The following is a 15,723-nucleotide window of genomic DNA, read 5'->3' as shown; positions in this document are numbered from 1 at the left end:
CTGATCTTGTGTTGTTATGATTCTCCTCCCATGACTGTTCTTGTGTTGTTCCTCTCTAAACTTTGATCCTTTATTGGTTGTAGACAAGTGGGAAGAGATGATGTGGACTTTTTGTGTGGCCAGATTCTGTGAATGATGAACAGGTTGAAAAGTCAGAATCGTGTGGTGATGAAGTGAAGATCAACGTTGATTGGAGGCTTCGAAGGTTGGAGGAGGATGTCCAGATGCAAAAAGTGATGACCCAGTTATTAGTGTTAGCTATGTGTGTATTGACAGTGTTGTTGGTGATCCTGTATTGTAAATGATGAATGAATTGGTGGTTTTGGGTTCCTTGTTATTAACATTTGTAAAAATCTGCTTCTTGATGGAATGAAAAGTGCTATTAACTATGAAATTATTGTTAATTTAAATTCCATTGTATATGAAAAAAATAAAGAAACTGCTTCTTGAATGATAAACCACATAGCATAGTATATTAATATAAATTCCATTGTTTATCAAGAAATAACAAAAGTTGACTGTAAAAGACAGCCTAGAAATCATGTTGCTGCTATCTGTAGTTTCATCAAAAGCAAGGCCAAGGCATACCAAAAAGGCCTTTGCATCACAGTTCACCATCTAGTCATTATACGATGGAAAAGACTAATAACAAAACACAAAACAGAAACTCCTAAGTACATATATCTAAAGTATTCAATTCTTCTTTCTTGGGAGCTTAAATCCTGGCGTTGGGATGAACTGCATCAAGTTGGCAAACTTTGAAGATGTTGCTGAAGATGCACCCTGCAAGGGATTCACTGTTGGTGCGGTTGGCTGATTAGAGGATCTTCTTCGTGGTGACTGCTTCGAAGGTCTTTTTGGTGCATGATCCTATAGGAGAAATAAGTGGCATTAAGTATTATTTATGCATGGAAATAACAATATACTCAAATGTAAAATTTTAGTTACCTTTTCAAATCCTCTTGCTCAGAAGCAAAAGGCTGAGTTAATTCGATCTCCTGGGGATTGCTTCCCAAATCTGCTTGGCCAGAAACGTCTTGGGGCTGCTGAACAGGCTTCTTAGGCACATTATGAACTTCATCATTTTTCTTCTTCTCAGCCGCCTCGGCGGCAGCGGCAGCGGCTGCTACTGCTGCAGCAGCAGTAGCAGCATCAGCATCTCTTTTCTTTTTGCAGCCTCTCTTTGTATGCCCCTTATCACCACAGTAACTGCATGTAAAGGCACCCAGCTGTCTCTTTAGGTGTACACCATCTGCAGTGTTGCCTGAGAGTTTTGGGTCAACTTTAGACTTCTTAGTTCCAAAACCACTCTTCTCGTCTGCATCCATCCTCCTCTTCATCTTTAGTTTTCCAGGTTTTGTCTTGATTTTAGAGGCATGTGGCCTGTTACAGTCCTCTGCTTTTTCCCACATTGGTTGACCCGGAATTGGATTAATGTGGTGGTTATAAGTTTCCTTGTATGAGTCCATGGTCAGCCATCTGTGACAGAAGTCTTCTGGCTGTTTATTCACACGAGACAGGGCATCACAAGCGTGCACACACGGGATACCTGCAGGTGCCAAACAGTAAGATGAACCATGATAATAGTTATGGTTGAAGAAAGTAAAATGAATAAACACAATTAACTTACCCGTTAGCATCCAAAATTGGCATGTGCACAATCTCTTTCCTATGTCCACAACATGGTTGGTTGGATGTCCTATGCACAATCTCTTTTGCATATCCGATATGAAGCACCATTCATGCTCTTTATAATGCCCCAAGTCCTGATGAAGTAGCTCAAGAAACTATCTCCATGTCTCTGTATTCTCCACTCTGATAATAGCCCAGGCTATGACGTAGATATGATGATTTGCATCTAACCCCACGGCTGACAAAATCTGTCCACCAAACCGGGTCTTCAGGAAAGCACCATCCAGACCTATCAAAGGACGGCAACCAGCCTTGAACCCGTTTTTGCAGCCATTTAAAGCATATATACATTCTATCAAAGGTAACTTCACCATCTGGTTGGGGGGTGGTGCATATTTGTACAGTGGAACCGGGATTAGTCTTCAACAGCGTCATACCATAATCCCTAACCATCCTATGTTGCTCTTTCTCATCCCCATACACTACACTTCTTGCATCCATTAATGCCCTGGATATTGAGTTTTTATTTAGTGTCAAGTCAAACCATGTCTTGAAGTAAGTTGTAGCCTCGCAGTGTCTAAAATTTGGATACTTTCTCACCTTCTTCACAAGCTTGCTGCATACCCAATTCCTGTTGGCAGCCCTATTCTTGTCCTCTCTTGGACAAGTATGGTCATCATTGAATGTCTTAATTTGCCAACATGTGTCTTCATGGTCTCTTGATGCATAAGCCACCCATGGACACTCTTTCACCTTACACATCGCCCTGCACCTAATATTATCATTTTTCACTATCTTTATGCTTCTACCCTCTTGGATTGTTATTCTCTCACAACTTCTCTAAATTCCCATTTAGTTCCGAACTTCACGCCTACCTCAAGGTGCAGCTCTCCAAACCTTGCACCCTCTCTAAACAGCGGACTTGCCTCTTCAGATTCATTTCCTTCCTCCAGCTCATCTTCTGAGTTTGGAGGCGTCTTCATCTCCTCCGAGTGCCAAGAATTGGTGCCATCTGAGTCAACACCTGGGTCTAGTCCATCCTCTACCCCTTCATGAACACAACCCACAAACCCAAGGTCAACCTCAGCGTCACTCACCTCCTCCACCAAACTATTGTCTTCATGTAATATCTTCTCCTTCCCTTTACCTAGTGGACTAATATTTCTCTTACCCACCGTAGCATGCGTCATGTTTCTCCTAATCCTACTCCCAGTTTTAGGATCATTCCCTGTAGCCTCAGAATCAGATGAACTACCCTCATCCGGACCTGGCTTGAACATGCTATCCTCTTCATTATCAGAGGAGTCAGAAGATACATCAAAGGGAACTTCATTGTTAAACACTTTGCTAGTAAATCCTCTAGCAGCAGACCGTGTACAAGGTCTCCTGAAAATACTTGGTCTCTTGGACAGTTTCTGCTTCTTCCTCTTATCTGATTTGGTGTTCTGACTGGATTTCATGGGCTGGCTGATTTTAGTGGGCTTGGTGGGCTTGGTGGGCTTGGTGGAGTTGGTCTTCTTCAGAGGTTTGGTTGTCTTGGAAGGATTGGCAATTTTGGAGTGTGATGGTTGTGATTGCCGTGGAGATGTTCTGTTTTTTTTGACTGGATTTGCAAGAACTGTTGGGTACAACCTTAGGGATAGGAGGAGCAACTATGATTGCATGAGTCTCTGTAACTGGGGGACTCACATCAGTATCTGTACCTGCATTACATCCCTCTCCACCATGATCATCCAAGTACACAACTGTGTTATCTCCCTCTAACACCTCTGGCACTGACACTGTATGTTCGAAACATATATCAATCAATTCCTCATTTGTCCTAGCACAATTCACCATCTCTCTTATCTCTTTGTCACTGTTTACATTTCTCAACCCCTTCTCCAAACATTTTCCAGGAACATGCCACCAGCACTGTTTAATGTCATTGTACCCAAGCTCCTTATGGTAGTTCCGTATGTAGAACACATCTAGAGTATCAGTGCCTAGATCACCTAAACAGGCCTTGTTGTCCGGAGAATATATCATAATTCCTTCTGCATTTTGTTTGAAGTCACCCCCATGATGAAACATGATGTCCAACTTCTCCTCCATCTGCAAGAAATTTAAAATTTTTACAATATATAGGGATAATTTGAAAGCCTACTCATGCATTAAAAAGGAAAAATAATCACCACAAGAAAACATTTTTTTCCAAACCTCCATACTTCTCCTTGTTTCTTCCTTGTTTCATTCGGGTATTACAGCAATCCCACAAACCCCAACCAAGATTCAAACCCTAGACACTACAATGACACCAAAACTCCAGAACCTCAACAACACTAACCAATGCTATCATCAACCAACACTTGTATTCAAATACAAAGTAAAAAAAAAGGTTACCTTGAGTCCGATCACAATGTCAGAACCTCGTCTTTGAGGTGAAGGAAGGGAAGGGAAGAGCGACAACAACTTTTCATCATATGACTTCTTCTCTCAAATTTTTGTAAACCTAGCAAATACAACCTTGCGGCTACGCCATTGATGGGGAGATGAAGAAGAACGCAGAGGGTGGAAGAAGAAGAGACGAAGTGTTTGTCTTGGTGGAGAAAACTGTTTTTCATAATAAGTAACAACTATACGGCGTCGTTTTTGGCTTTCAAGGGCGCCAAACCCAAAACGACGTCGTTTTGGACACGTCCCATGTGGCAATCCTAGGCCACGTCAGCGCTCCGGTGATGAGTCATCACCTGAAATATGGTCAGGGACTAGTTTGAGTGCTCGGAGCTCTATCTGGAGGACTACAATAGGGAAATCGAGAACTTAGAGATTACTATGAGTAATTGCCTGAATCTCAGGGACTATTATGGGTATTTACTCCTAATTCAATTAGTGAGTTGATTAGGACTTTTAGATTGAGATTAATTAAGCATATTTGACTTTTTCCCTATGTTAAAGATAACATTGTACCTTCTTCCGATGTTGGAGATGACGAAATAGGATTAGCTTTTGTTAATCATTGTATGATAATTAATGACTAGGATCGAAAGCCTAGATTTTTCCAATCCTTGTCATAAAATGTCTCTCTTTAGTATTTGTTTTTCTTAGTTATTTTTTTTACTTTATTATCGTTTATTTTCTTGCGATTTTATCAACCCAACCTCCTTAAAACTCATAACCAATAATTGAGCACTCGATTGTAATTCTTAGACGATTCAGGACCAATACTCTCGATTATTTTTATTAGGTTGGACTTGTGACAACCAAAATTAAACTTTGATTTGAGGATCGATTGTCCGTAAGTTATTTTATTAAATTTCGAACCAATATAAATCTATGTACCATGCACAATAATTTTTTTTAGAAATTAAAATTCAACCAAATTAAATAATAAAATTTAAAATAATATTAATCACAACTAATTTTTATTATATTAAACTAACTTAATTAAATTTAAATTTAATTAATAAAAAACTTAAATTTATACAATATTCTTGTACTAAATTGAACCAGCCTTTTATTATAACAAATTAACAAGTAATAGCACTTTCCTACTGATTCGGTTTGTAAAAATATCAAAACAGAAAGTAATCCATTAAAATTAATTATTCTGTAGACACTCAAAAAAAATTATTCTGTATTTCATTTTATTTTTATTGATTTCAAATATTATATTTTATTCTTTTGACATGAGCATTGTCATTTCTCGATTTTCTTCTGAGCAATTACTATAGTTAGGGTTTCTTTCTTCTTTCACTTGGCTTCAGCCGCACGCAGTCTCTCTGCACTATTCTCAGCTGCCATCATCTTCCTTCTCCTCCTCCTCCGCCGCCTCCGCCGCCGCTCAACACTTCTGAGCTGCTCTACTTCTTCCAGGTTACTTCTCTCTCTGTCTAAGTCTACTAATTTCAATAATCATTCAATTGTTTTTTGGTTCCGAGAAATTTGGTTTGGTTGTGTTTGCTTAAGATTCGATATTTTATATTTTTCAAAATAATTTATTCTGCATCAGTTTGATGTGTCTCTTGTATGATAGCTTTTGCAGATTCTATGATACTGAAGAATTGTTTTTTTGTTCATTTGTATTGGATGATTGGGTTTTAGGTCGTATATATGGGATTTGATTAATTTAGACATTACGACTTTCATTAAATAGAATCAATGATTGGATCGACTGTTTGAAAAGTATGGATTATGAACTGCCCAATTTTATTGTAGTATTCTTTATTGGGGTTTGGAGAAGGGGGTGGAGATTGGGGTTTAAGGAGTAAGAGGCATTCAACTTTCATTCCTTTGCAATTTTTAGCGATTGACACTTTTTGCCCTTTCTGTTAACTGTTTTAGTAAATAGTTTTGCCAATATTCTCCTTTCAGTTCTGTAAGTTTCTCATCAAAATGTGTTGTTGTTGTTGTTGTCGTGGTCATGAGCTACATTCTTTTATTCACAAATGATGCTGTATTTTGTATCTTTTCCTCTCATTTTCCTGACAGTTTGAAGAGTTATATGGTAGTGCGATGCTAATTGGCATGTTGTATTTATAAGTGTCTGTGTGCTTATGCTGTGAGGACTGGAAGGGTTTGGGGTGGTATGGGAGTATAGCTAACAATTGTGTTAATGTGCCATGTACAATTCAGAGGTGTGGATGAATAGGAAAAGAGAGTTACTATGAAGAGTTATGAATCATTTGTACTAGGTTATAAACAATCTCTGTTTGTACTTATTATGCCCTAGGTAAGACTCCACCATTTACTATATGGCTTAAGATCAAAACTATTAACATACTTCTTTTCTTGCTTCAATTTATTTCTGAGGGTATCCAAGTAAGAGTGGTAAGTTTGAAATTCATTAGTAGTAATTTTTAGGTAGATGGTGAGAAGTTGAGAAAATTGATTGAAGGGAGACATTTATCAAATTGTTGGGGGATCTGTTAACAAAATGGAAACAATCTGTTGATATTTCCAAGAAATAGATAAATAATTTTATAATCTCTGAAGATAACGATAAACTAACACTATTAGGGATGAATTTCTCTTAATGTTGACTATCGATGCAAGAGATTTTGGATGTTTGTCACTGTCACTTTTAAAAATGCAGATTTTTATCAAAATAGATATGTTGATGCTGATGCAGGTTTCTTGTCCTGTGTTTTTTTAACCTTTAGATAGGTTACCATCACACATTTTGATTTGTAAAGTCATTCATACCATCTTAAACATCCAAAATGTCGCGGAAGGGTTTGATGGAACAAGACCTGAGTAAACTGGATGTAAAGAAATTGGATCCACTCTCTCCTGAAGTCATATCACGACAGGCTACCATTAATATTGGTAATATTTTCTCTAATGTATATCACATTCATTTGTCAGCTTTGTTACAGCCATATTTGAGCTGAAACAGATTTTTATTCCAAAGGACTAATGTTATTTCTTCCTTTTTATTAATGAATAATGATACTTGGAACTTATGATTTTTTTGAATCTTTGCAGGCACTATAGGTCACGTGGCACATGGCAAGTCAACTGTTGTGAAAGCAATATCAGGTGTTCAGGTATTTCTCTCTCTTTAGTTTCTCTGCTTTTAACTTTGTCTTTTTATATACCAAATCCTGGTAACATCTGTTGCAATTTGTTATTGATGCTATTGCTATACTATTATATGCCTTTTTTTTTTCTCATTTGTTAGTCATCTTAAAGCTTGAATAATAATTTTTCCATCATGGGTGCCACCACTATGATGCTGTATCACCTGACTGGACTATATAATTTTGGAAATCCTTGTAACAAAAGAAAGGAAGGGTCAATAATAATGTCTATTGTTTCTTTCAATTTTGCAAAGAATAATATATACTCATTGTTATATAGGTCGTCACCAAGGAATTTCACTTAGTTTTAGACACAATACTCAGCTTGTAAAATTCAGTTGTTTGTCAAGGGATAATTAAGTGCCTTTGGAAGTGGTTTTAGCATTTTGCAGATAAGAACATTTTTATTTTCCCCGTTGATCAGTGGTCACAAAGTCTTTTGACAACATACATGAGTTCCATGTGATAGTTGTTACTTTTTTTCCTTGGATTTGTAGTGTTAAAAAGAAATTTTATTAATAATTTCATTCTATCATTAATATATGTTCCTTGTGTGTTAGTTAATCAAACACTGTTAACCTCTTGTATACTGTGAATGTGCAGACTGTTCGTTTCAAAAATGAGTTGGAGCGTAATATTACAATTAAGCTTGGCTATGCAAATGCTAAGATATATAAATGTGAAGATGAACGTTGTCCTAGGCCTATGTGCTACAAGTGGGTATTTATTTTATGAATGCTATTATATTATCAGTTGATTTCAACTTTCATTATGGTGATCAGCTTTCCTCTTCAGGGCATATGGAAGTGGGAAGGAAGACAGTCCTATGTGTGATGTGCCAGGGTTTGAAAACAGCAGGATGAAATTGCTGAGGCATGTTTCTTTTGTGGATTGCCCGGTAATGCCTTAATCTGTCATTTATTATTGTTGGCTGTCTTTTCTCTACATAATTTCATTATAATATATGTTTTGCTTTTTTGTTGCCTTTTCTCTGCTGTTTTTACTTTTTTTTTCCCTCCATATGGCATGGGATTTTCATATTTCTTGGGTTATCCCTTTTTAGTGATGTTAGTATGTTAGCAGTCACTAATCAGTGCTAATTATTTAATTTTATATATCTCTCTAGTTTGCTTGGTTTTACTTTTACATGATATTTATCTTTACTTTTCCTATTTGTTTAGGGCCATGATATTCTCATGGCTACAATGCTTAATGGAGCTGCAATCATGGATGGAGCTTTGCTACTTATAGCTGCTAATGAGAGCTGTCCACAACCACAAACCTCAGAGCATTTAGCTGCTGTAGAGATTATGCGTCTGCAGCACATAATCATCCTTCAGAATAAAGTAGACTTGATTCAAGAAAATGTGGCAATCAATCAACATGAAGCAATAACGAAGTTTATTGCGGTTAGTTTTTTTGTGAATAAGTTTTCTGTGAGAAAGATTTTGTTGTGCAAGGAAGCCCTCTTTTATTTAATTGTATACTCAATATTATTATTATTATTATTATTATTATTATTATTATTATTATTATTATGTTCTTAGTGGGTCCCTTTCTGCAACTTACATGTTCTCCTTTTGGTGGCTATCCAATCCAGGGAACTGTTGCTGATAGTGCACCAGTAGTACCTATTTCAGCACAACTGAAGTATAACATTGATGTTGTGTGCGAGTATATTGTAAAAAAGATCCCAATTCCAATAAGGGATTTCGTCTCTCCACCCAATATGATAGTAATTCGGTCATTTGATGTCAACAAACCTGGTTTTGAGGTTGATGATATAAAAGGAGGTGTAGCTGGTGGAAGCATTCTGAGGGTAAGCCTTGTTTGTACTCCTGACCATGTATAATACATGATTTTAAAATGTTTAGCTCGTCCTAAATTTAAATTGCTCTTGCTCTATTTGCGAAATGTTATACAAATAGGGGAAGAACCGAAGAAGGCATCACCATGTGCTAAAAGGTGGATGCTCAGTGAATGAGAAACAATGTCTGAGCTGATTTATTAGCACTTCATTAATCTTCTTTCCAATGTATACTTTTTTTAATAACTATAAACCAAGTTAATGTGTTAGAATATGACATAAATTTATGGTTGGTTAGAGGCATTCTATTCTTACTTTGTGTCTCTCCCTGACATCTTTGGTCAAACACATCTGATGTTTTTTTGCCGCAGGGTGTTTTGAAGGTAAACCAATTCATTGAAGTTCGACCTGGTATAGTTGTTAAAGACGAGAGCGGGAATATCAAGTGCACCCCTATATACTCCAGAATAGTATCATTATATGCTGAGCAAAATGAGCTTCAATTTGCTGTGCCTGGAGGTCTCATTGGTGTTGGGACGACAATGGATCCAACTTTGACACGTGCTGACAGGTTGGTTGGGCAAGTTCTTGGTGAGGTTGGATCTCTGCCTGATGTTTTTGTTGAACTTGAGGTACGAGGCTACATACTTAACTATCTGCAATTTAGCATACGTTCATAGTCTCTCTATCTCTCCCTCCTTTTTTTAGTCCTCTCATTATTACATCTGCCCTCATTGCTTGGTATTGTGAACACCTGTCTTGCCTGTTTGGTTGTGTTTTGACTTGCGGTCTTGCAGGTGAACTTTTTCTTGCTTCGACGGCTTTTGGGTGTGCGGACAAAAGGCTCAGAGAAACAAGGCAAGGTATCGAAGCTTGCTAAAGGAGAGATGCTTATGTTGAATATTGGATCCATGTCAACGGGAGCCAGAGTTGTTGCTGTGAGAAACGATTTGGCAAAGCTGCAACTTACTTCCCCGGTGTGCACCAGCAAAGGTGAGAAGATTGCTCTTAGTCGGCGTGTTGAGAAGCATTGGCGTCTGATTGGATGGGGACAAATCCAAGCAGGAATCACTCTGAATGTCCCGGCCGCTCCCCAACTGAGTTAAACAAGAGAGAGTAGACCTGTTATTAAAACTTGAGAGGGATTTAAGAGATGTGGGAAGGAAGAGAATTGCTGGGAACCATTTTTTTGAGGTGGAGAAGAAAACATATGAATGACGATGAGTTTTTGTTTTTGCTTTATTATTTTTGTATACTGTTGTCTACCTATAACTGAAGCTGTATGTTATGCCCAATTGAGTTTTACACTAGGCTTCAATAATTTCACATTCACGCATAGTTGGCATGTTCACGTTGAAATGAAATGGCGGTACTTGTGAATAGAGGGTGTGCAGATTTGTGGTCAATATTTTTAATATGCATTTTACACTGCGTATACCTTCCTCGAAAGAATGAATCCACGAATTGTTAAGGCTGACAAGTTGTTGGGGAGTTTTCTTTTTTTTTTTTTCTATTTTGTTGGTCTTGAGGTTGGGGAGTTTCCGGAAATGTTCTCTGAGAACTATTTCATTTTAGGGGGGAGTATTCATGCGAGTTGTATACCCAATTGCCCATTTAGCTGTTGATTCAACTATAAATGGGTTTATGAACTGAAGTATTAGCCCTAAATGCAGCTTATTGAAAATCGTCGCTTTATTTGTTTTTTTCTCTCCAATATGCCGCTCTTACGTTTTATTGTTTTGTCAAGTGTTATTTGTTAGTTTTTTTTGTTGTTGGGACACATCTCTAATGTCTATGTGGACCGTGGACGGGACAATAGACTAGAGATACTAAAAATTATTTTTTGTGTATTGTGTTTAGATATAATGTCTAACATATTAATGTAACGTTCAATATTATGTTTAGATATACATGAATAAAATTAAAATATTATTCAAAATGACTAAAACATATCTCTCATAACTTTCCTCCCTCTTACACCCTTTCTTCTCTCACTCTTTTCTTATTGTCTAATATTTTTCCAATTACTAAAAGATTATGAAAGAATGATACCTGTTAAACTCTGCTTCTGTCAATTCAGTCTCTCTTGCTTAATTGAATATTTAAATTTTTTTAGTACAATTCATTTTCGTATTTTTTTAAATTTGTTATTTTTTTAAATTTTTTATTGTGTAAATTAGGAGATTCAAGAGGTGCTGGATTTAGTCTTTTTACCCAATTAAAAGAAGAAGAAAAATACCATAAAAAAGAAGAATACAGAAATAGGAAAAGAGCAGAGAGAAGAGAATATCTCTTTGAATACTTCTCTGAAAACCTCTAAAAATGAGGAGCTAAGGAAGTCAAATTAGGTTTTAAAAAAAAAGAGATAATCATCTATAGAAAAAAGGGAAAAAATTTTCAATAAAAATTCGTACCCACCCTCTCAATTTCGTGTTTATCATTGTTTAAAAGTGAACATAAAAATGAAAAAAATTGTCCTGGAGACACAGTGTCTAGTGTCTATATCTCTATCTAAACACTTTTTAGATATTTAGATATTTATTATCCATATCTCTATGTCCTGTCCAGAAAGCAAACGTAACTTAAAAGTTTATTTTATGATGCTTAAATTTTAGATATAGAATTTAAAAATAAAAAGATATGTCTCATCTTTCTCTATCTTTATTTTAATATTTTTAAACAATTTAAACAAAATTTCATAAGCACTTAAAAATTTTCAAATATCTAAAATCATATCATAAAATTATTAATTATGCTATATAAATCAGCAAACTTTTAAATTTGAAAGATTAAAAAAGGTGTGTGTTTCAATGAAAATTCAGATGTAATTATTCTTATATATAATTGATAATTAAAATTATTAGATATCAATTTAACAAAATATGTCAAATTATTTAAGAGTCTTCAAGTATTCACATCAAAATAGTTGTAGTTGAGTCTCCATCTTATGCTTTGCAAAGTCTTAGGATAGGCACCTTTGCATACTATGCCTCTGCCTCTCGGTTTCCAGAAGCATTAACATATCGGGGAAAAAATGAAAACGAGAATCGTTGAATAATCAATCTCTATAGCTGTGTTTGTTTACAGAGACAGGACACTCGGATATGGACACAGAAATATAAAATCGTATTTGACAGAAAAGATATAGACAGAGACAATGTATCAAGAGACACTGAATTGTGTATTTTGTGTCCATCCAGAAGAACACAAAAACACTAATAAGGGACACAACTTATTTTTTATTTTTTATTTTATTATTCTTGTTAATTTTTTATAATTATATTTTTTATTATTATATTTTTCATTTCAAATTTTTTGAATAAAAAAATAAAAATAAATTGAATTTTTTTATTACCAAACAGAATATAAAAATACAAAATTTTGTATCTCTATCCATTAGTATTTTGTCATGTCCTGTTCTAAGAAACAAACAACCTATCTTCCAGGGATGATCAAGGAAATAGACTAACCCACTTGTTTTCCTTTATCTGCGCCGAATGTTTCCATATAGTCCAAAGTCAAAGTAAACTCAAAATTACAATATTGTCCTACCACTTCTCCCAAAAGTCAAGCATACAACGTATAAGAAGGACTAAGCATTTTTTCATTTCATCCAAAATCAATTAAATAACATATTGCAGCGTACCTGTTTGTGAAAAATCCAAAGATGGCAAAGTCAAGTGAAGAGAAACACGAAGTGTTCATATGCTTTAGAGGTGAGGACACACGCAACACCTTTACCAGCCATCTGAATGCTGCACTAAGAAGGCTAGAGATAAGAACCTACATAGATCACGACCTCAGAAGAGGAGAAGAGATTCCTGAGAGGCTTCTTAGAGCAATCAAGGATGCTAAGCTTTCCGTCATTGTTTTCTCGGAAAACTTTGCGGCTTCAAAATGGTGCTTGGATGAGGTTGTCAACATATTGGAGTGCAAGAAGAGGAGTAACCAAATTGTTGTGCCTGTTTTCTATCGTGTAGATCCGGCCGTGGTGAGGAACCAGATCGGAAGTTATGGTGACGCATTTGGCAAGCATGAACAACGGTTTGAAGGTGAGATGAATAAGGTCAGAAAGTGGAGGGAGGCTTTGACTGAAGCTGCTAATCACTCTGGTTGGGGATGCTCACTCAACAAGTAACTTCCTTTCCTTTCTTTTCTTTTTTTTTTTTAATTTGAATTTAATTTTAATATACGGATAAAAAAGTAAATTTATTTAGAATAAATTAATGTGATTAAGTGTAATTTACTTAGATGTGATTAAAAAATAATTGAATAATTATGTATCGTAAAAAACTGATATTATTAAAAGATAAAATTAAAATTTATTTCTATATGTATCATTTTTGTCTCTAACGTGTTCGTCCTATTTAAGTCTCTAATATTTTAAAATCGTCTCAATTTTGTCCTGCCGTCAATTTCGTTAATAGATTTGCAGAATAATATTGAGTCAATTTTAAAACGTTAGAAATTTAATAGGACGATTCAAACCTTAGAGACAACTTTAAAACTTACTCCCAAACATTAGAGACAAAAACATACTTTACCCTGTTTAAATTCAACCCTTTTTTCATAAAAAAGCATGTTCATATTACGCACATTTCAAATAGTTGAGATAATAATAAAGTTGTTTGAGTGATATGTTGGCGTGACAGGGTGGAATATGAAATAGTTGAGGGAATCGCGAAGGATGTGATGGAGAAGCTGAATCATGTGTATGTTGGTGACCTGGATGAACAAATAAGAAAATTTGAGCAACTTGCAGAGCTTCAAGAACAATATTACAATGCTATAACAAATGTGGAAAATTTACAAATCTACCAGTCAACGCTTGAACGCATCACCCAACTTAAAATGGAGAGAAGCATTCGTCTCCTTCGTTTGACTCCTGACATGCTTCCATATGTTGGAAATTTCAGATCCCGCTAATTATACCACTCATAATTATTCCTCCTTGTGTTTTTAATTTGTTTTATGTTTATTAGTTTTCGTGTTTATTCTTTTCTGGTTGAAATAAAATGAAATGCTTTCTTTTTATGTTGATAGCGAGTGATTAATTGCTGAATTTGTCCTCACTGATCTTCAATAATGTACTATTTGTATTTTCAAGTTCGATATATTATCAAAAACAAAAAACTATACGTGTGTTTTGTTTATAATTCATTTTTCCAAAAGCACATCACCACATGTCAATTGGGCAACATTTATTTATTCTTTTAACAGAAAACTAGCTAAATTCAAATTGATGCATAAGTTTTATGGCAGTTAAAAATTCAAATAACCTGAAACTAAAAAATATATATCTTGCATCTTTCACTCTGATCTAGGGTATACATTTTTGGTGAATGATTAACATACAGGAGAGAATGTCTTAATAATAAGTTGCTAGGATTTGAAGTGGTAACCCTAGATGCTCTCAACTTTGCCATCAACATTCGTCTAAAATTTAACTCACTATCATTTAAATTAATTTCCACACGTGATTTAGATATATTTAGAGTAGATTTCAATAAACTATAGGTTCGGTAAGTCAAATCTTTAAAAAATACAATTATCGAATCTACACTAAAAATACAAAGATAGAATTACAATTCTCATTACTACTTTAATTTAGAAGTGCATTACATCTATCGAGGGGGAGATGATATATATATATATATATATATATATATATATATATATATATATATATATATAATTTCACCCTAATAAAGTATAGAAAAACCCGATTATTAGAGATAATGGAATAATTAGCAAACACATGGTTTACCAGTTAATTTCAACTAAATATATATTATGTGCTATATATATTATATATGATAGGGTTTAATAATAACTTTAATCTATGTACTCGATCTTATTTAGTGAAAAAAATTTTTGTTGTTGTTATTGTATTATGTAGTGTTGTAAAAGTTCTAAAACATATTTTTTTAATTATGTTATGTGTACATTAAAATTAGTCACTAACATAAAATATATATTAAAATATAATACATATTAAAAATAAATTAAATTATAAAAACTACTCGGTACGTACACCAAAAATAAATTTTTTTAAAGACTATGCATGAGAATTTGACAAGTGTCATCACTTGTGTTTTAGTTCATTCAAACATATTATTATGAAAAAACCAAATTCTTGAATAATTTGATTCATTTTAAGTGATTTTTTACTTTTACATAAAAAAGTATTTTCGGACAAACACAATTGGGTTTGGACTGTTTATGCTTAACAAAAAATAATAAAGTGAGCTAAAATTAATTCATTACATCTAACAAAAAAAAAATTATTACAAATTATGTATGAGTTTGCAAGTTCTATATTATTTATCAATTTGGAGGCACTGCACAGTTTTTTGGTGCTGGTGCTATCTTGGTAAATTCATGGAATGTCATAGAGGTTGTTGCTTCTATTGGTTATACATTGGATATGCCAACTGATGAAAGAGAAAAATGGCATTACAAATGCCAACATTTGATACTTTGAAGTTGCTAATAACCTACTTTTTATACTGTTTTAATGAGAACAATGATCTAATGCATCTAGTTTTGATGAAGTAAAAAACAGAAGCACTTTTTGCTCCTGAAATGACCCAACAATATGCCATCCAAGATGGAGAATTCAGCCTTGAGAATTTGTTACAAAATAACGGTGAAAAGATACCCACTGGCAGACTTGTTAGTGTGAAATCCAGTAAGAGGCAGGAATTATGGAGAGTGACATGG

At 34.8% G+C, this 15,723-nt stretch overlaps 2 protein-coding genes across 3 annotated transcripts; both read left to right on the top strand.

Annotated features, from left to right (window-relative positions):
• Positions 1 to 5,133: 5,133 nt before the first annotated feature.
• On the top strand, positions 5,134 to 10,382 carry LOC112791871 (eukaryotic translation initiation factor 2 subunit gamma). 2 transcript variants are annotated; one of them, XM_025834884.2, is made up of 9 exons: positions 5,134 to 5,487; positions 6,774 to 6,939; positions 7,099 to 7,160; positions 7,797 to 7,909; positions 7,989 to 8,091; positions 8,375 to 8,602; positions 8,794 to 9,012; positions 9,372 to 9,632; positions 9,798 to 10,382. In XM_025834884.2, the coding sequence occupies exons 2-9, from the start codon at positions 6,834 to 6,836 to the stop codon at positions 10,104 to 10,106; spliced, it is 1,401 nt and encodes a 466-aa protein (XP_025690669.1). In that variant the 5' UTR covers positions 5,134 to 5,487; positions 6,774 to 6,833; the 3' UTR covers positions 10,107 to 10,382. The 2 variants fall into 2 exon arrangements, with proteins under 2 accessions (XP_025690669.1, XP_025690670.1); XM_025834885.3 differs by having other exon boundaries at positions 5,163 to 5,487; positions 6,778 to 6,939.
• A 773-nt stretch (positions 10,383 to 11,155) lies between these two features.
• LOC112791875 (toll/interleukin-1 receptor-like protein) lies at positions 11,156 to 14,152 on the top strand. The gene is made up of 2 exons (XM_025834892.3): positions 11,156 to 13,134; positions 13,653 to 14,152. Exons 1-2 carry the CDS (start codon positions 12,668 to 12,670, stop codon positions 13,924 to 13,926), a joined length of 741 nt encoding a protein of 246 aa, XP_025690677.1. The 5' UTR covers positions 11,156 to 12,667; the 3' UTR covers positions 13,927 to 14,152.
• The last annotated feature ends 1,571 nt before the right edge of the window (positions 14,153 to 15,723 follow it).

The sequence above is a fragment of the Arachis hypogaea genome, chromosome 13 (genome assembly GCF_003086295.3).
Source record: "Arachis hypogaea cultivar Tifrunner chromosome 13, arahy.Tifrunner.gnm2.J5K5, whole genome shotgun sequence".
Classification (NCBI taxonomy): domain Eukaryota; kingdom Viridiplantae; phylum Streptophyta; class Magnoliopsida; order Fabales; family Fabaceae; genus Arachis; species Arachis hypogaea.
The sequence above is the reverse complement of the archived record's forward strand: the minus strand, read 5'-3'. Positions and strand labels throughout refer to the sequence as shown.

Bases quoted from the DNA above. Each gene is read 5' to 3' on its own strand.
- LOC112791871 (XM_025834884.2), top strand. From the start codon at position 6,834: ATGTCGCGGAAGGGTTTGATGGAACAAGACCTGAGTAAACTGGATGTA. The intron at 7,161-7,796 runs GTATTTCTCTCT...GTGAATGTGCAG, and splicing joins AAGCAATATCAGGTGTTCAG to ACTGTTCGTTTCAAAAATGA. The intron at 9,633-9,797 runs GTACGAGGCTAC...GCGGTCTTGCAG, and splicing joins ATGTTTTTGTTGAACTTGAG to GTGAACTTTTTCTTGCTTCG.
- LOC112791875 (XM_025834892.3), top strand. From the start codon at position 12,668: ATGGCAAAGTCAAGTGAAGAGAAACACGAAGTGTTCATATGCTTTAGA. The intron at 13,135-13,652 runs GTAACTTCCTTT...TTGGCGTGACAG, and splicing joins TGGGGATGCTCACTCAACAA to GGTGGAATATGAAATAGTTG.